We start from the raw sequence: 20,262 nt of genomic DNA on the forward strand, positions 1-20,262 counted from the left end.
GGCCTGAGCCTGGAGCCATGTCAACTCCATTAGATGGTGAATGAATTACCAGTTAACAGCCAAGCAATCAGGACATGTTGATGCTTAAGCCAATCCTTCTTAAAATATTTTGTGTCTCAGATTTGTAACTCAGCTTCTAGGCAGACAAGGTTCCTTGGGTGAATTTGATATCTTTTATTAGACCAACCCAAATGGTTGGAGAATAGTTATTAAGCAAGCTTTTGGGTTCAAAAACCCTTCGTCAGGCTAAGGACGCTGCAGCAGTTGGTGTGTGCTCTTCCTGGATGGAATGAAAAGTAAAGAAGCCAGGGGCTGGGCTGGGCTGGGGAGTCAGTTGCCAGGCAGATTGTAATGTATCAAAAATCCAATGTCTATGTTTAGTCCCTGATCTCTAGTATCCAGCAGGTTGATGAAATGGAGCTCATAGGCTCGTCTCTGGGATGTGTTGTGTAAATTTCCCTTGAGGATCAGGACTGAGAGATTGGAGAGAGAGTGGCCCTCCTGTGAGAAATGTGCCCCCACCGGTAATTGGGTGTTTCTGTCTTTGATGGATTTCCGGTGTGCCTTCATTCTGGTGCGCAGTTGTTGTTTGGTCTCTCCTACATATCTTCCATCAGGGCATTTGGTGCATTGGATGAGGTATACTACATTCCTGGAGGTGCAGCTGTAAGATCCTGGGATGCTGATGGCTCTGTTGTGGGGTGTAGTAATTGTGGGGGTGGCGGAGATGTGGGGGCAGGTTTTGCATTTCTTGTCATGGCACGGTCTGGATCCTTTTGGTGTGTTCTGGGCTTGAGGAAGTTTGCTTCTGGTGATGAGGTTGGCGAGGTTTGGTGCTTGTCTGAAGGCTAGGATGGGTGGCTCTGGAAAGAATTTTTTAAGAATAGGGTCTTTTTCTAATATGGGTTGCAATTTTTTGAGGATTTTCCGTATAGGTTCAAGGGATGGGTGATAGGTCATAACCAGCGGTGTGCGAGTTGTGGGTGTTTTTCTTCTGTACTGCAGCAGTTCTTCACGTGGTATCCAGGTGGCTCTTTCAAACGTGCGATCTACCTCTCTGGAGGAGTGTCCTTGCTGGGTGAAAGCCTTTTTAAGATTGGTGAGGTGGCAATCCCGGGTGTTCTCTTCATTGCAAATGCGGTGGTATCTGAGGGCTTGGCTGTATATCACAGCTTTTTTGGTGTGTTTCGGGTGATTGCTGGTTCTGTGCAGATATGTGTGTTGGTCTGTGGGTTTCTTGTATACTGTGGTCTGTATTTTACCCTTCTGGATACTGATCATTGTGTCTAAAAAGGGGATGTTGGTGCTGGAGTATTCTAAAGAAAGTCGGATGGAGGGATGGCAATTGTTGAATTTCTGGTGGAACTCAATTAGACATTCCCGGTTCTCACTCCAAATGATGAAAATGTCATCGATATATCGTAAGTACAGCAAGGGTTTGATGGTGCAGTTCTTGAGGAAGTCTTCTTCCAGGTGGCTCATAAAAAGGAGAAGACTTCCTCAAGAACTGCACCATCAAACGCTTGCTGTACTTACGATATATCGATGACATCATCATTTGGAGTGAGAACCGGGAATGTCTAATTGAGTTCCACCAGAAATTCAACAGTCACCATCCCTCTATCCGACTTTCTTTAGAATACTCCAGCACCAACATCCCCTTTTTAGACACAATGATCAGTATCCAGAAGGGTAAAATACAGACCACAGAATACAATAAACCCACAGACCAACACACATATCTGCACAGAACCAGCAATCACCCGAAACACACCAAAAAAGCTGTGATATACAGCCAAGCCCTCAGATACCACCTCATTTGTACTGAAGAGAACACCCGGGATTGCCACCTCACCAATCCTAAAAACGCTTTCACCCAGCAAGGACACTCCTCCAGAGAGGTAGATCGCACGTTTGAAAGAGCCACCTGGATACCACGTGAAGAACTGCTGCAGTACAGAAGAAAAACACCCACAACTCGCACACCGCTGGTTATGACCTATCACCCATCCCTTGAACCTATACGGAAAATCCTTAAAAAATTGCAACCCATATTAGAAAAAGACCCTATTCTTAAAAAATTCTTTCCAGAGCCACCCATCCTAGCCTTCAGACAAGCACCAAACCTCGCCAACCTCATCACCAGAAGCAAACTTCCTCAAGCCCAGAACACACCAAAAGGATCCAGACCGTGCCATGACAAGAAATGCAAAACCTGCCCCCACATCTCCACCACCTCCACTATTACTACACCCCACAACAGAGCCATCAGCATCCCAGGATCTTACAGCTGCACCTCCAGAAATGTAATATACCTCATCCAATGCACCAAATGCCCTGATGGAAGATATGTAGGAGAGACCAAACAACAACTGCACACTAGAATGAACGCACACCGGAAATCCATCAAAGACAGAAACACCCAATTACCGGTGGGGGCACATTTCGCACAGGAGGGCCACTCTCTCTCCAATTTCTCAGTCCTGATCCTCAAGGGAAATTTACACAACACAGCCCAGAGACGAGCCTATGAGCTCCATTTCATCAACCTGCTGGATACTAGAGATCAGGGACTAAACATAGATGTTGGATTTTTGATACATTACAATCTGCCTGGCAACTGACTCCCCAGCCCAGCCCAGCCCAGCCCAGCCCAGCCCAGCCCAGCCCAGCCCAGCCCCTGGCTTGTTTACTTTTCATTCCATCCAGAAAGAGCACACACCAACTGCTGCAGCGTCCTTAGCCTGACGAAGGGTTTTTGAACCCGAAAGCTTGCTTAATAACTATTCTCCAACCATTTGGGTTGGTCTAATAAAAGATATCAAATTCACCCAAGGAACCTTGTCTGCCTATATCCTTAGACCAACACGGCTACAACCTAAACCCCTGTAACTCAGCTTCTGTCAGTTTTCAGTGAAAAATAAAATAACCCACAGGCAAAACCAGTGGTATAAATAATGATGCAGAATGTGAGATTTGCATTTGGACACATCTGTTGGGGTCCCATAATCATGTTGGCGTTACTTTCCATGTACTGTCCCATTCTCCAGAATCTCAACTTTAATAACAAAAAGGTTAAGCTATTCTTGTAGAAAGATGATGCTGGGGCTATGCCTACACCAGTGATTCTCAGCAAGAAGATGCCATGGCCTCCTTGTTGTAGCCAGATCCTTTGAAGGATGACATGAGATGTGAAGAGATGAGCCAGGTATGAGTAGGTAACCAGATAAGCACAGACTCAGGCCTGCCCCAGCTCCAATTCCCCTCCATCCACTGCCTGGCCCCTCTGCAAGCAGGTAAGCACTACAGGATGTAAAATTGTTTTTGAAATAGCTGCCACTCAATTCATAAAAGTTATTGAGGAGTGCCTCAAGTCCAAAATAGTTGAGGACCACTAGCCTAGCACCATGGCAGCAGAGGGTTCAATCACACCTCTGAAGAAATAAGACTGGCCCACCCACAATGTTCCAGTGCATCAACCTCATAACTGAGCTCAAGATCAAGGTTTCTGGTGTATTCAACAGCAGCATCTTGAAGCACCCCTTCCAATTCTGACTGCCTTAAATCTAGGATTGATAAATCCTGCCCATCTACTCTTGCTGCACAGTTATTTCCACAAAAGCATGACTGAGTTTTTTTGCTACTTTAGCAAAGACATAACTTATGCTTGCTAATAGAATCTACGTTGAACCTAGAATAGCAGCTCTGAGAGATCTGCCATTCTCTCTTCTTAGAGGTACACTAATTCAGCAATGCTATGTTTGCAGTAAACCTCTCCTGAACAACTGCACAACCTAGAGGGATTGGCATGGTGCATTTGTAGGAGGGTCTCAAAAGAGCATCAGCACCTTCCACAGCACCCATCTGGCCTTTTGTATGGAGCATATATGATATAAATGCCACAATTACTCTTGTGTGGCAGAGCTGTTAATGTGTGTGTATGTAACAAGTTAAGGTCAGGAGTGGTAAAACCAGCCATGGCATTGGAGTTCAAATGAGGGAGGGAAGAAAGATTTTATTCAGTGAAAATTCACTTTACCAAAAGAAATAAAGCTTCCTGCAATTAGGATTTCCTCTCCTTCCAGGACAGCTTGCTCCTGTTACTGTTCTCTGAGAGTCCATATTTCACACCAGACAACTGAGGCAAATACTTTTTATCCCAAAGGCACCTCCTCTGCTCAGGGGCATGGTAAAGTGTACTTTATTTTATCCCTCTACCACTATCCAAAGACTGCCTTTGCATATTTTTTTATCAAGTCAGTGTTACAGATCATCATGTTCAGAATTTCAGGAGACGAGCAGATCACAGGGATCCGGACAGTAGTTGACTTTCCTCCTTAAAAAGCATTTGTTGTACAGCATGAGTGTTTGCAAGAGAAAGCACTGCCTGAGCAGACATGAATTTGTGCTGCGCAGCTGAAAGTACTAGCTCTGACTGTGTCTTACAGTCTCTGAAGCTCTGCTCTTTGATTGCCCTTGAATGGATTAAAACTGAACACCTATTCAAAATGTTACCACTGGGGCATATTATGAAGCTTTACTGAAATTTCCTCAAGGAAAATTTGCTGTCAATGGAAATTTTTCTCCAAGTTACATTTTCAGGCTACAATAATTAAACAGGCAGTACAATACTTCACAATACTAAAGCACTGAGGGTCTCATGTTAATGAATTAGCCTCCCAGCACCAACTGACAAAAATATATCCCAGCTAAGTGGAGAGCAATGTGCTGAAGGTCACATAAGACTAAGGAATAAATTGTAGATGTCCTGTCACTCAGCCCTGTGCATCAACCATTAGTCCACACATCTATAGAGAATACACATGGAAAAGAGGCGAGACAAAGACCTGTCAATGAGAGGAACTGCATTGAAGTCTGTAAGATAATGGGTGAGGACTAGTAAGGTTATATAAAGGGGTGAGGACTAGTAAGGTTATATAAAGGTACGTGGGTGGGGGGATCACCCCACTAAAAAAATACTCCCAAAGCTTTAGGGTACATGCTTGTATCAGAAATGAATGTGACTTGTGTTTTCATTTTACTGAGTATCTACCATAGGGCTTTCCTTCATGTTTAAATTATGTGATGCAACATAATGCCAGCAGGTGCTTTCCACACTGAAAAACGATCAGAGCAGAAAGTGTTTGGACTCCCCGCACCGCCCCCAGCCCTTGAAGTTACCATGTAGCATGCAAACCAGCTCAAGGAGAATTCAGTGCAGTTCTGGCATTGGGTAATTTTTTTTGCTTAGCTGTGCGGAAATAAATAAATGGGCACTGAAAAAGAGAGCAACTTCTATTTTACTGATGTATACACAACAGTAGGACTTCGACATTTGTGACAAAAAAGGAATAATCAACATGCGAAAGAAAGGGAAATGCGCCTTAGAGGTCATCATGGAAAATGGTCAGTACAAACACAAAACCAAATATTTATTTTAAACAATGTGTGCATTACTTGATATTTCTCAAAATTGTATATTTGATATTCTTCTCCTGTAGGGAACTTTTAGTAACTGGCTTTCAAAATTCAGAGAAATAGTAGGGACTTCTAGCTAGTTAAAATAATGTAATACATAATTAAAAAGGGCATTTTCATTCTTCAGTCAGTAGTTAAGAGCTACAAGTATAAAATATTGTACGTAAAAACCCCACTGACCAATTCAATTATTCATCATTCTTTGTCTTGCAGTTGGAATGGAGGTTGATGGACAAGTGCAAAGTGACCCAGAAAGCGAAGGTAAAGGGGAGAGGAGAAGCTGTAGTCTTATTTGGAAATACAGATACAAGACTAAAACTTTGTCTGCTGAGATTCCCTTGATGGGTTGTGATGCGTTGCACACCACCAGTGGTTCTGATGAGAAATTCAGAGCAAAGTCAAAAAACTAGAGGTACACTGATATATTGCTCCATATCACATCAGTACCTATAAAAGGAAAATTGACATCATCAGCTTTTATTGGCCAGTGTAGCTGATAATGTCACCAATAAATCCCATGTGCATGCATGTAGCCACAGCATGCACGTGGCCAAGAATGCAGCCCGGTGTCTTGGAGAGCAGCATCCATCTGGTAAATCTGTGGTGGGGAACGGGCATGGGGGAAGGAAGGGACATGGGGGGGCAGATGGAGGCTCCCATGATGAAGGAGAGGGTGGGACTGGGGCAGGCATAAGCACTGCCCAGCTGGGATGGAGCAGTTTGCAGGACATTGCTGAGGACAGCTTGTCCAGGGGCTGCGGTGGGGTGGGGAGCGGGGGCAGCTCCCTGCCACAGCGCGTAGCCCTGAGGAGGCATGGGGGGACATGTGGTCCCCAGACTTGTGTGTGGGGTGAGGGCAGACTGCCTGTTGCAGGCTTGGGGCCACGGGCTGCACTGGCCTCTTCCCAGCAGGGCTGGTAGGGCTAGGGCTATGCTCAGGGTGTGTGGGGGTGGAGGCTATAGTGTGGGCTACAGCCAACCCAGAATTCCCTGTAGCCCCCTCCATAGCTACTACTCCCAGCACCACCCCCACCCCCCTGCCAGGAAGATGCTGTTGCAGCCCCTGGCCCCAAGCCTGCAGAGGGCATCCTGCCCTTGCCCCATGCACAAATCCAGGGGGCACATGCCCCACATGCCTCCCCCAGGGATGCATGTAGTGGCAGGGTCCATACCCTCCCGTGCCCCCTAGATGAGCCACCCATGGTTCTATCCCATGCCCTGCCCCAGCTCAGCAGTGCCTGCCCCTACCCCTTCCATTGCCCCAGCCTCATTCCCTCCCTCACCATGGGGTCCTCTGTCTGGCTCCCCCCACACCCGTTCCCCACCACAGACTGATCTGCCATATGCTGCTTTCTAAGCTGCAGGGCTGCATATCAGCCAATATGGCTGGTTAATAATCGGCCATTGGTATCGGCAAAAAAAATTTTTATTGGTGCACCCCTAAAAGACACACTTTGCTTTATTAAAAAAATTCCAGATATCCACCTAAACAAAAAAATTTATTATTTTGAGCTCTCTGCTAGTTTTGACCTTTTCATCAGTTTTTCTCTTGTTATGCCACTGAATACAGGAGAATCAGTTATGTCCAGAGGTTTTAGGACTATTTTTTCCTCGTCTTTTTTACCCTTCACTTTTCCATCCACAAATCTATCTTCTACAAATTCCTCCAAATAATAATCCAAATAGAACTAAAGCTTCATCTTTGCTTTAATCACTCTGTAATTTTTCAATAGCTGGAAAAGTTATAAAAAGTTATTGATAGGGATCTACTTAAATCATGGAGCAACTAAACAATTTTTGTGGGTTGATCATGATATAAATAGCAAATTCTGTGGGTATTTCCTGGATGTGTTTATATATGATACACAACAAAGCAAATTATATGTAGAGTTGTACAAACTAAGTTTAGAAATACTAATTTATGTTTATCTTAGTAAAAATCCATTAAGGTAGGCTCCTATGCACTGGCAGGGGAGGAGGGATGAAGGGGCAGCCACCATCTTGTGTGTAGGTGGATCCAGGTGGAGTAGCCTTCAGTGAGGTGAATGCTGCCCTTTGTGCTACCTTGCCAGCTGGCACCTCCTCTTCCCTCTCCCTGTACTGGGGAGAGAATATTTTATTTTTATTAAGATCTTATTTTTTTAAGTTGCTTTTGCTGACAATTCCATATTTCATGTTTTCCACAAAATCCATGGAATCGTGAATCGATTAGACCTTTAGTGATAATTAATGGCAAAAAAGGGGGGAATAGAAGAAAGGAAAACTAGTAACATTCAGAAAAAAATATTTAATCATTGAGAAAAAAAGTTTACTTTCAAAGCTTGTTAAATGATACAAAACAATTTTAAATTTCAAGATTTATTTCAAGATTTATTTCAAAACTATATTCCATATATTGATGAGTTATAATATCCATCACAACTAGCACTTATTGGTGGTCTTGCTGATGATGACAAGTAGAATGAGCAGAGAGAATATCTAGCTCTTCCTTCTTGGAAATGATTCCTCCAAGTAACAGTTACAATCAATTGAAGCAAAAGGATAAAAAATGATAGTGTCAGTGCTGTCTGAAGTGTCCCTGTCCTGTATAGAAATACAGGAACTTTTATCTCAGAGCATAGCCATTAAGCTACTTGCATGCGCACAATATTAACTTATAATTTTTATAAAAAGAAAAAATATAGTATTTCATTTACAGTATATTATTTTTGCTTCCACAGTTCTATCACACTGAAAGCTCAAGAAAATGCTCATGCTTGCTCACTCAGAAACAGTATTTTTTTTAAAATGTATTATTATAGAAATGATTGCTAGTTTTAGCTGTTGGGGTCACATTCCATTCAGTGATGCCCAAATTTATGTCCCACTATTATTACTGCTAATGGAAAGTGTGCACTGAGCCAAGTGCTGACACTGATGCTCAGTATGAGCCAAATCTAAAGCCCATGAAAACAAATGGGCACCTTTTCATTTATTTCAGTGGGCTCTAGATCAGAAAGGGTACATGCACTATTCACTATATGGCAGGCAAATCTTTACTATATTAACATGTGTTAAGTGTTTATAAAAGGACTAGTTCCACGTGTGCTATCTCATAGCTCAGGAAAAGGCAGGGAGACTTCTTTCTCTCCAAAGGGCTTGCTTGCAACTGCTCACACACACGCAAAGGTGGCTGACACTTCCTGTTGATGTCATCATGTCAACCCTCAGGAAAGGAATTAAACCCTTACTACTCCACCATATATTACAGAAGATGAGGAGGAAGAGGAGACAATCCAAAGGCCCTGCTCAAGGGAAGCAATCAAGTCAAGCGGACAAGAGAAGAATCAGCAAACTAAAGAAGTAGATGAGAGTGAAGAGGAGGATGAGATTTTCCGAAGAAAAAGACTCACTAGAAAGACAAATCGCCGAGTGAAAAACAGTGGTGAGAAAAGTGAATCGGAGAAAGCACCAAGTGGGAAGAGAGAGAGACACAGAAAAGCTGCTACCAAAGGCCAAAAGGAGGCAGAAAATAAGGAAAAGCAAACAAACAAGAAAGTGAAGGATAAGGATAAGAAAAAGAAAAAAGGCAATGGAGAGAGGTATTTTAATAATGGCCAGCTATAAAGCCACATGGTAGAATTTCAATTTTATTCTATGCCAGCATGTTTCTAATGGTGAACCTGTGTCATGTTGGTCAGGGTTGCTAAATATAAGATGACTAAATTATCAATATTTTAAAAATGTAATCAGGGTTATTCTGGTTTAAATTCAATATGTAACACAGCACATATTTCTAAGGGCTGCCTTGGGTCAACCAAGAGAAAAACCTAGAAAGGATCTCTTAAGCTTCAAGATTATTTCCCCCTTGATTTTTCTTTGTTGCAGTCCTCTTATTTTCTCCCAGCCTTTTTTTTGCCTGACTGTTAGGGGTGTGCAAAACAGGCCATATTCGATTTGGATTTGGATTTGGCCCGAATTGGGGACAGTGATTCGATTCATTGATTCAGATCAATGTCCCGATTCAATTTGGTCGAATCCGAATCTGAAGATTCGATGCTGATTTGGAGAATCAGGGATTCAGCCATGGACACAGCTTTAAATGTTTTTTCTACATACCTTGAGGTATCAGGCGTGGCTCATGAATGCTATGATGGTGGGTCAGATGGAGCATCCCACAGGAGCGCGGGGGGGGCCCTGTGTGCTCAGCTATGAACCCAGAAGTACTTCTGGTCCACTTCTGGGTCCACCACCAAGCACGCGGGGCTCCCTGCACCTCCCTCCCACTCAGCAATTGGCCACTGGCTGATCCTGGGTGCCCCCCCGAACCTAAGAGGCACCAGTCACTGAGCCGGAGAAGGGTCTGGGGGGCCTGCCAGCATACTCCCTGGTGGACCTGGAAGTGCTTCTGGTCCTCTTCTGAGCCTGCTGCCAAGCGCGCTGGGGACCCCCCATGCTCCTGTGAGACGCTTCATCCACCCCAGCATCGCAGCATTCACGAGCCACCTGGCACCTTGAGGTATGTAGAAAAAACATTTAAAGGTGTGTCTATGGCCAAATCGTCAAATCTTTCTCAATTTCTTGGAATCAATTTGGAGGGTTCTGATTCAAATTGGAGAGATTAAAGGGTCTCCTGATTCGATTTGGATTTGAAGATTTGGCTCGGTTCGGCCAAATCAAATCGGGCCGAATCTCTGCTGAATTGAATCAGTGACCGAAGCTTTGCACAGCCCTAATATCACATGCCCCACTGCAATCACAGGCAGGTAGCTGCAAGAGTGCCAGTGATACTCACACCTATCATAAGAAGGTTGAGTCATTTTACAAGAAGAAGAACAGGAAAAGTACTGGCGGACTAAGTTGTTATATGGATTTCCAAGCAAAGTATTCTTTGCCTTTGACAATGGTTCATGTTGGCTCAGGTGGTGTCAGCTCATGGAAATCCAGTACAATCTAGATTAGGTGGTGGTAGACAGTTCATACAAGTTCTGATTTTAAAACTTTCATGTATCATAGTTTTTACTCAGGCAATAACAGAACTGAAAATAAACATTTTTCAGTATAAGGTGACCCCTAAACATGTTCAAACATATAAAATCTGGCATCTTTATTAAGTACATAATGGTTATTTTCTTGTACACGGTAAATGGCAACTTTCTGATTTAGTGCTTTGGAAATGGCTTCAGGATTTCTCAAGTATTGCAGAGGTTCTGCCCCCCCTCCTCCCCCATTTTTATTTATTTTTTTTCCCTTGCTTCTACTTCATAACTTCACTCTCTTTCTCCCCTAGCTCTTCTTCCCCATCTGCTTCCAACTCATCTGATGAAGAGTCTTTGTCAGAGGAAGAACTAGAAAGGCTCAAGGAGCAGGTAGAGGAAAAGAAAAAGCTGATATCCACCATGAGGAACAAACCTTGGCGTATGGCAAAGAAGTTAACAGTGCTCAGGTAGACTAACGGATTCCTAACTCTTCATTTTCCATGGGAGGAAGCACTGAAACTAGAGTGTGAATTTAATAGTCATTGACTGTACACTGCAATTCAGATTAATTACATCTTGATGCTCCTGTTGCCATCTCAAAACCCCAGTCTTGGAAAAAGCAACCACTGGAATGAGGCCAGTGTGCTGTGGTCTACATGATAGGGGTTCAGAGGTAGGATTTTGTTGTCAGTGTCTGTAACCAGAGAACAGATGCTGGACAAAATCTGTTTGCCTGATTCCCAGGCTGGGATCATTTTACCCTTTTATTTAAAGCCAGCTGAACAACTGACTTGAGGACTCCTTGTTAAAGCAAACTGAGCCCTTCTCTGCTTATTTATGCCTAGTGATATACAGAAATCAAGCAGCTGGGTTACTTTGCACTGCCAGAAGCTTTACGGCTTGTAGAGTATTCAGGAAAAGACAGTATTACTTACAGATGTGTAGAGCACACAACAGTATTGCCTATCTTGCTAAAGGTGCAGTACTGTATGTGGAAGTAATACAGATCTTTATAGTGGAGGACATAGGGGGCTGTTTGGGGGAAATGGAAGAAGGAACACTGAGGAGAGGAACCAAAAATCCACATATCAGTAAAAGAACGGCTCTTCTCTCCAGTAATTATCTTATCTGATGGTGGGCTGAGAAAGAATAATTCAAAACCCAATATTGAGGATGGTAGTGAGGGATTTGAAAGCTAGTATCAAGGAGAGGAAATTTCAGTCCTAAAATAAGCATGAATCTACCTATGGGAGTAGGTTCAGTCCACTGCATTTGCCTAGAGGTGATTTACTTGTTTAGCCACAATGGGCAATGGCTTGTCTGAGTCTTCCTTTTACTGTGAGTAGCCCAGCTGACCTGTAGGCACCTGCCACTGTGCAGTTCAAGTCCTGTCACTTGCATATAAAAGGCAGCATTTCCCTTTGCCACCATTAATCTGTATGGGGAAAAGGAGGTAGGAGGCAGAATAAAGTTCATCTCTCTGTAAAAGGCAGCTTCTGTACCACATAGATGGAATTCAGTGTCATCTGTCAATTGCTTGGAGACGAGGAATGAAAGATGATACTTAAAGGGCAAAATATTATTATTACTAAAATGTCTTCCTGCTGATGCAGTCTCAGCAGCTGATGCCATGATCATCTATATTTCCCCCTCCTTTATTCTTTTCTCTTGACAGTGGAGGGGAGCAAGCTTAACCAACTCAAACAACACTGCCATAACACCTTGGCTGCATTAGGGACATGGGCTAGAGTTCATAACACTAATACTTTTTATTTCTTTCCAAGGATCTCAATCTACTTTATAAGTATTAATCAATTTAGCTTTATAAACATATCTGTAGGATGGATATGTATTAGCCCTATTTCAGAGATGATGAAACTGGACCACAAAGATTAAAGCCATTAGTTTCAAACATCAGTGCCTATGCACTGATTTGGGGACCTATCTGTAAATATCCTATTGTGAAACTGTGCTCCAAGGCATCTTGTCCAAGGTCACATTATAAGTGAGTGTATTAACCATAATATGATTTTTAGGCCCCCTCTACACATTCAGGTAAAGGCACACTAGGCATGGTACACCCCTGCAGTTGGGAGGTCTGTCAGTTGAAGGGACTCTCAGCCACAAGGGAAATCCTACTACACGTGCAAATTAAAGCTCAATAGCAACCAGCTATAAAAGACAGTATAAATCTTCAAGATTTAACTGTATAGCTGGCTGGAAGTTTTTATCATGTGATAGCTACTTTACATGTGTAGCTGGTCTTAAGGCAATTACACAATTAGCCAATTAATTGTGTGATACCTGTGATGTGTAGAGAGACACATCTATGATGTGTAAGGGCATGGGAATGGAAGGGTCCCTCCCACAGGCAACAGCCATATATTCTTGTTCTTAAAATTATCAGGATCAGTCTGAAAAATACTTTGTTTGCCCCAAATACTCCTACTCAAAGCCTGTTCAAAAAGCTTCTTTTAATTTCCAGTTTAAATTTATTCTTAGCCAGTTTATTCCTAAGTGTTCTTTTCTTTAGCCAAAATAGCTCTTCTCCTATCCTAGTATTTACCTAACTAATGTGTTTATACAAAGTAGTTATATTCCTTCTCAGCCTTTAGTTTGCTAGAAAGTTTCCCTGTCTTCTTGATGCATGCGTTATTAGTGAGCTGTAAAACAGGGAAGATCATGGTTTCTACTACTGATTCACAAAGAAGACCCTGAATATTAATGCTATCAGGAATGCAGGTGACTTTTGAGCTTTTATTTTATGTAGGTCTAAAATCAGGGAGGAAGTATTTGGTGAGATGTTCTTTCCCATTACAAACAGCATAAATTCACAGAAGTTGAAAGCTATTGTAAAATATTCTCTTTTTAAATTAGGGAGGCACAAGCTTTTGTAGAGAAGTTTGAAGGAGCCTTGGGAAAAGGGAAGGGCAAAAAATTCTACGCATATAAGGTGATGATGGCAAAGGTAAGAGCTGCAGTAATGGCAAAGAGAAGCCTGAATGCTCAGTCATTAATGCAGCATATTTGTGCTCTAAGCAGTAGGCCTGTGTGAACAGGGAAGTATTCAATTTGGATTCAGATTTGGCTGATTTGGAGGACAGCGATTTGATTTGGAGATTCAGATCACTTTTGCAAATTGATTTGGCTGAATTGGCTTCAGAAGATTCGATGCTGATTCAGAGAGATTCGGCCATAGACTATAATGGGAAATCACTGAAATACCTATAACTTTGTCATTTTTTTGGCAGATTTGGATGAAAACAGCAGGGATGGTAGCCCCTTTTGAGGCCATGAGGCCTGCCAAGTTTCAAGGAAATAGGTGCAGTGGTTTATGGGAAACTGCACCTCAAGGTGCTGACAAGCAAAACTCTTGACATGTATGACTTTATATATGTGTTAAGGCGCAGCGGCATGAAAATTGCAGGGATGATAGCCCTTGTTCTCACCCTCACAACTCCACTGCAACCAGTAAGCCTCAGGTGTCTCAAAGATCTTACTAGTCTGCACTTTCCGTAACCAGGACTGTGCGGTGGCTGGAGGTTATCAGGTACCTCCTGCTTCTACCCATCTTTCACCAGGGAGGTTTGCAGTCCTGGCATTTCCTGGGGCTGCCATGCCACCAGCAGTCCTACCCAGGACTCCCCACCCTGGCAGGGTGCAGTTTTAGGTCAAGACCAGGATGATGTGGGGCCTCCATCCCATATAGCCCCAGCCCTTATACCTCCAAGTTCTTCCTGGCATGGAAGCTCAGCAGGGAGATGTTCTTTCCCTGCTGGTTGGTGAGAAACTAAACTGCCGCCTCCAGCTCTGAGAGCATGGCTTCAAATGGCTGCTGTCCTGCCACACACATCACCCATTGTGTGCACATGAAGGCGGCCTGCCAGGTTTCAGGAAGAGTGGTGCAGGGGTTTCTGTGAAACTGCACCTCAAACAGCTAAAAGCAAAACTCGTGTCACTTGTGTGTGTTAAGGGGTGTAGGTTGTAGCCATGTTGGTCTAAGGACATAGCCCTGGCAAGGTTCTTAGGGTCAATATGATATCTTTTATTAGACCAACTGAACAGCTGGATAAATTCTTCTTTGCAAGCTTTTGGGTTTAAAAACCCTTCATCAGGCTGAAAAAGTATCTAGTTGGTGTGTATGTGTTCTTCCTGGATGAAAGGAATAGTAAAGAAGCCTTAGGCTGGTATGCAATGCAGGCAAGAAAGCCAGTCATTGAAAATAGAAATGGAGGTATCAGGGGGTGACTGGGGTAGAGGGAAGGGGGATGTAGCAGGTAAAAGTGCAGAGGTACCTGGGGAGTCAGATGTCCGGCAGGTTGTAGCATGTCAGAATTCCAATGTCTATATTGAGCCCGTGAGTTTCTGTACCTAGGTTGATGAAGTGCAGTTCATAGGCCTGTCTGTGAAAAGTGGTTTGTAAATTCTAGATGCTAGATACTTCCTCAGCCTGATGAAGGGTTTTAAACCTGAAAGCCCATGTCTTGCAGATGGCATCCCAGGTGGCTAAGCTGAGCTCACTTGGCTCACAACTCCACTGCAACCAGCAATCCTCAGGCCTCTCAAAGTTCTTAGGGGTCTGGGCCTTCTCCAGCCAGGACTGTGCATATGTGTGGTGGCTGGAGGGTATAAGGCACCTACCCACCTTTCACCAGGGAGATCCTCAGTCCTGGCATTTCCTGGGGCTGCCACACTGCCAGAGCAAGCATCTCCCCAATGCTCTGGGTGACCTTACTCACCCTTGCAACGTGCTCCCCTTTGTCTGCAGCTTTCCCCCACTGCTCCAGGGTGGCCTGTCTCTGCTTCATAGGGATGGAGGCTTTGGAGTGAGAGGGGGACTTCCCTTTGAGCATGCTCCCACTGGTGCCAGACTGAGGAAGAACAAGGGCAATGGGGTGCTGCCTCTTGAGATACAGCAGCATCTCTGTGATGGTCAAGTGTTTCATTTCCTTACCCCGGCTGATCTACCTTTGGCAGTGCTGGCAGATAGCATACTTGGGATCATCTGCCACCTCAAAATGATCCCACAGTACACTACCTCCCGGCCTCTGGATTGTGTGTGGGGATCTTGCTTTATCCCCCGCTCAGCAGGCTATGGCACAACAACAGGAGGAGCTGACTCAGCTGAACCACTTGTCTCCACAGCCTCTACCTCAGTCTCAACCTCAACCTCCTCTGAGGTGCTTTCTGGAGACGGAGACCTGGCTTTAGTGGAACTTTGAGGGCTATGGAGCACACAATCAGATTCTGCCTCATTCCCCAGAATTTCTTTAGCTAGGGTGCTCAGGTCCCCTGCTTCCAGATCCAGCTTCTCCTCTGGCACTGGGAGGCTCACACTGGGAGATGAAATTGGGGTGGAGGAGATTGTCATGCTGGTGCTGGTGGCTATTTCTGATGCTAGGGGAGGTGGTGCGGGTGCAGGGACAGGTACTGCTCCCACCTCATTGCTCCCACTGACAGCAGAAGACTCATGACTGCCAAGAAAGAGGATGTATCTATTTGGGGCAGGGGGAACTTGAAGCTGTAGCTCTCTCCCTACTCCCTCTAGCCCCTCTCCCTCCCCTGCCAGAAGACCTGGCACCTGCCTTTGCAGCATGCTTCATATTCATCTTTCCTGTGCTGGAGAATGTGTCTCTGTGTGTGTGTGCAGCTGTAATATCTCTTCTTCTCTCTCTGTGTGTAACTAACTAACAATATCTCTTCTTCTTCTCAGATTGCTGTATGTGTCCAATATCTCTTCTTCTTCTCTGTTTACTTGTGTGTAATTAATAATATTAATATCTCTTCTTCTTCTGTGTGTGTGTGTGTGTGTGTGTGTGTGTGTGTGTGTGTGTAATGTTTGTACTTTCCTGCACACTGATGGATCACACTGCCAGGGAAAACATAGCTTTCTTTTAAAGTGTGTGTGGGGGGAAATAAGATAACCTCAAATAAGAGGTTTTGGGAGGAAGAATAAGTTGAAAGAAATGGATTGGATAGGGATAAGTAGAGGGATTCTAGGCAAGGGTAACTCGTAAGCTATACCCAGTCCAAGAAGACAGACTAGCAGTAGACTAACTAGGAAGCCCAGGCAGTCCAGTAGTACCTTTCAGACACTGTCCCTCAGGCAGAAACAGTTCACAAAAGAAACAGAAAGGCTGCAGACAGAGGCTTATATGCTGTTTCTATGTCCCTCCCCAGAGCACTGTGATTGGAAGGGGACTCAGGGAAAGATCACAGTCACTGGCCAGCTACGGATCCCCCTGCTCCCCCTCCCTCTTCTTAGTTTCTGTTCCCCTGAAAGACTGCCTTCTGAATCTCAGAATCTCTGAATCTTTTTCCAAATCGATTTGGAGGGGGTTTTGTCTCCCGATTCAATTCATATTCAGTGATTTGGCTTCTGAATTGGGCCAAATCTTCTCCACATTGAATCGGTGATGGAAGCTTTGCACACCCCTACTAAGCAGTTAACAAGTATTTGGTAAAAGAGACAATTAAAGAAGTTAAGACAGTGCTTCTGCACCCAGTGAACCCATTAAAGACTATGGTTCACCCTTTTCTTACCACCCCCCTCACCTCCCAAAACGTAGCTATGACTGGCAATTCCATGCTTGCTGTTTCTGATTTGCCCTGGGAATCCAGCCCAATTTCTGCATTGCTGATTCTTTGTAACTTCACCAAAAAACTAAATTTAAAGAACTCCCTAGACAAACAAACCCCACAGTCATCTTCAAGAGCATCTTAGCTGGTCTCTAATTTGCAATGCTGTTTTTGTTTTCAGAAATGGGTGAAATTTAAAAGAGATTTTGACAATTTTAAAACTCAGTGTATACCCTGGGAAATGAAGATAAAAGAGGTGGAAAGTAAGTGAAATTTGCTCTTAAGCTGTGAGGCATTATAAAAAACATTTTGTTGCTCTGTTCTGTATTTATTTAAGTAAGTTCTTGTAAATGAGAATGTTACATCACCACAGTTCTAATCATTACCTTTCTTCTTGTTTAAGGTCACTTTGGCTCTTCAGTAGCATCTTACTTTATATTTCTGCGATGGATGTATGGGGTAAATCTGGTCCTTTTTGGTTTAATATTTGGACTAGTTATAATTCCAGAGGTAAGAATTCAGGACTCATAGTAGAGGTTATGTCTTTTATTAGACCAACTAGATTTTTGCAAAATAAATAAATAAATAATAATAATTGCAAGATTTTGGGCACAAACACCCTTCATCAGGCATTGGAGAAAAGATTGTAAAAGTTCTCTTGGGTAGAAATGAAAGTTCATATTTTATAGGATTTCACAGAGGAGTCAATAGATGGAATACTTCTCTAGGCAGGCATTTCTTCCCTGGTAAGGTGTCTCTGAGCTCTGTTGTAAGGCTCTGTAATGATTCAAATTACCTTGAACAAAGGCAGAAGCAGTATCTCAGGTTTCAGGTGGTCAAAGATGCTTCTTCCTTGTGAAATTATGAAGATTTCATTAAAAAAATTGACTAAAATTCGATATCTTCCATGTGCCAGTTATCCAGGTTGTAGCCGTACTGGTCTAGAGGAAAAAAGTAGTAAGAATTCACACCCAATTTCTGTACTCAGGTCGTAGCACATAGCACTGAGGGCACAGTTAATGTCAAAATGAGATTGACAGCACACATTGGTGTTTTACATTATTGAGTATATTTTATAAAAATCATTAAATGTGGATTTAATTACAACATATAAATAAAAAAATTAAGCCTTGGGCCATGCCCCAAAATGGAAAAGGTTTGACTTATAACATTGCATATAGAATACCATCTGATCTAACATGTTCTCATTTCCAGGGACCTTATTTAGGGCAGGGGTGGGCAATTATTTTGAGTGGAGGGCTGCTTTACAAGATTTGGTGAGCTGTTAAGGTCCGCATAGGTAGCCCTGCCCCTTGACAGTTGCCCTTTCCCCTGTTCATCATCTTGGGACCAGAAGTCCCATCCCTAACCCCTGCTCTTTTCCACTGAAAGTCCCTCCCATTGCCCCCCATATATACTTCTTTGTGGGGAAGGGTTGCCATCTTAGAGCCAGAAAAAAACAAAGCATACACTAAAAGTCAAACACCTATTATAACATATTTTAATTTTATTACAAAAAATATTTTTGTCATGATTTGTGTTTGTGTACTATAGATAGAGGTGATTTCATAATAACTCAAAATAAATTCTTAGTCTCTTATAGTGTGTATGGCGGGGGGGTGTGTGGTGGGGGGTGTATGGTGAGGGGGTTGTGTGTGTGTGAGGGGGCATGGGGGAGTTTGTGAAGGGGTATGGCTGTGTGTGGGGGCATAGGGTATGTTGGGGGGTTGTGTGGCATTTGTGGGGTGTGGGTGCTTGGCTTTGGAACGCACTGGTCTCTGGGCAGTCAACACAAGCAATACTGCAGGGTGTGTGGTGTTTGTGGGGTCTGAGGGAGGGTGGGAGGGGTGTGGGGACCCCCCCACACTCTCCCTATGGTGCACCAGCAGGCAGGGGCACTGGCGCCTGGCTCTGGCCAGCACTGCACATCTTATTGAGGAGCGCAGTCCCTGCTGGGCAGTTTCTATCATTGTTGCTCCCCAGCACTCAAGCGGCAAGGGAGGGAAGCCCAAGGCACCGGACCTGGCTGCCTTCCCCACTGCAGCCAGCTCCCATGCCTGGGGCTTCCCTCCTGTGCCGTGCCAGAGTGGGGAGCACTGGCTGTACAAACTTTCTGGCAGGGGCTGCGCTTCTCACCACAGTGTGCAGTACTGGATGGAGCCAGGCACCAGCGCATGATGCCCCTCCACCCCATGAGTGGTGGGAAGCACCAGCGATAGAGACTTCCCAGCGGGGACTGCACTCTTCAATGAGATGTGCAGTGCGCTGGCCAGAGCCAGGCAACAAGTGCCTCTGCCTGCTGCTGCACCCTGGGGAGAGTGTGTGGGGGAGTCCCCCCCTCCCTCACACCCCACAAATGCCACCCCCACACACTCCCCCCAACCCCCCCCCACAGTGTTGCCTGTGTTGACTGCAGGAGAGACCAGTGTGTTACAAAGCCATACCCTCCACCCTCCCTCAAACCCACATGCTGCCCAGCTGAGCTCTGCGCTGCCACTGCCCCCCTCAGCATGGGCTCCACACTGCAGCCAGCCCTAGCCCCAAACTCTGTGCTCCCATCCAGCTGTAGCCCTGCCCCCATCCCTGCTGCCCTACCTGCTGCCTGGAGGGATGCCCGAGAAACCTGCAGCAGCAGCCCTTCCCAGTGCTACCGGGACCAGGTCCTTCCACCCATGAGGGTGGGAGCAAGGCATAGTAGGGTATGTTGGGGGCAGGTGTAGGTGCCTCACTCCCACCTTTGTTGGGTGGTAGGGCTGGGCAGGCACAATTCATTGGTGGGCATCACAGGGCAAATGAAAGTGCCCCCCTGATTTAGGGTGTCATTATCTCCAGTGATGCCATCATCTGAATGTCAGTCAATTTTTATTCCTCATTTTGACATTTACAATGAGCAAAATCCAGTTATGCAGGCACATGACACTAGACTGTCTTACTGATATATTTGGTGGGTATTGTTACTACTTAATGGCTTAATCATTCTTGGTTTGTTCTACTCTATTGCTGGAAGGGAGAAATAAACCAGTAGGAACCTTCAAAGCTTTTTGCTCTGTCCTATTGCTGTCGTGTGTGCAGCAAGTGGAACAAATAGGCAGCAGTGGTCCCGGCCTTGGCAGGGAAGCAGTATAAACAAGACCTAAGTGACTTAAAAGTCTTGCTGCACTGATGTCAGTGCACCTAACTTACTCAAATTGCTTTTGAAAATGCTATGAGGAGGCAATTAAATGCAGATTTAGAGCATAACTTCAGG

The 20,262-nt window shown here is 44.4% G+C and overlaps 1 protein-coding gene and 1 long non-coding RNA gene across 2 annotated transcripts in view; one reads left to right on the forward strand and one right to left on the reverse strand.

Moving 5' to 3' along the window:
• TMC2 (transmembrane channel like 2) overlaps positions 1–20,262 on the forward strand; it is an 88,624-nt gene that overhangs the window by 10,162 nt on the left and 58,200 nt on the right. The window contains exons 2-7 of the mRNA XM_059728755.1: positions 5,692–5,739; positions 8,729–9,059; positions 10,748–10,903; positions 13,314–13,404; positions 17,197–17,278; positions 17,419–17,525. Of these exons, the coding sequence (XP_059584738.1) occupies positions 5,697–5,739; positions 8,729–9,059; positions 10,748–10,903; positions 13,314–13,404; positions 17,197–17,278; positions 17,419–17,525 (810 nt within the window). The 5' untranslated portion in view covers positions 5,692–5,696. The remainder of the gene's footprint in view (positions 1–5,691; positions 5,740–8,728; positions 9,060–10,747; positions 10,904–13,313; positions 13,405–17,196; positions 17,279–17,418; positions 17,526–20,262) is intronic.
• LOC109282243 (uncharacterized) overlaps positions 17,521–20,262 on the reverse strand; it is a 61,368-nt gene continuing 58,626 nt past the window's right edge. The window contains exon 3 of the long non-coding RNA XR_002089178.2: positions 17,521–17,956. This is a non-coding gene — a long non-coding RNA (uncharacterized LOC109282243). The remainder of the gene's footprint in view (positions 17,957–20,262) is intronic.

The sequence above is a fragment of the Alligator mississippiensis genome, chromosome 5 (assembly GCF_030867095.1).
Source record: "Alligator mississippiensis isolate rAllMis1 chromosome 5, rAllMis1, whole genome shotgun sequence".
Lineage (NCBI taxonomy): Eukaryota > Metazoa > Chordata > Crocodylia > Alligatoridae > Alligator > Alligator mississippiensis.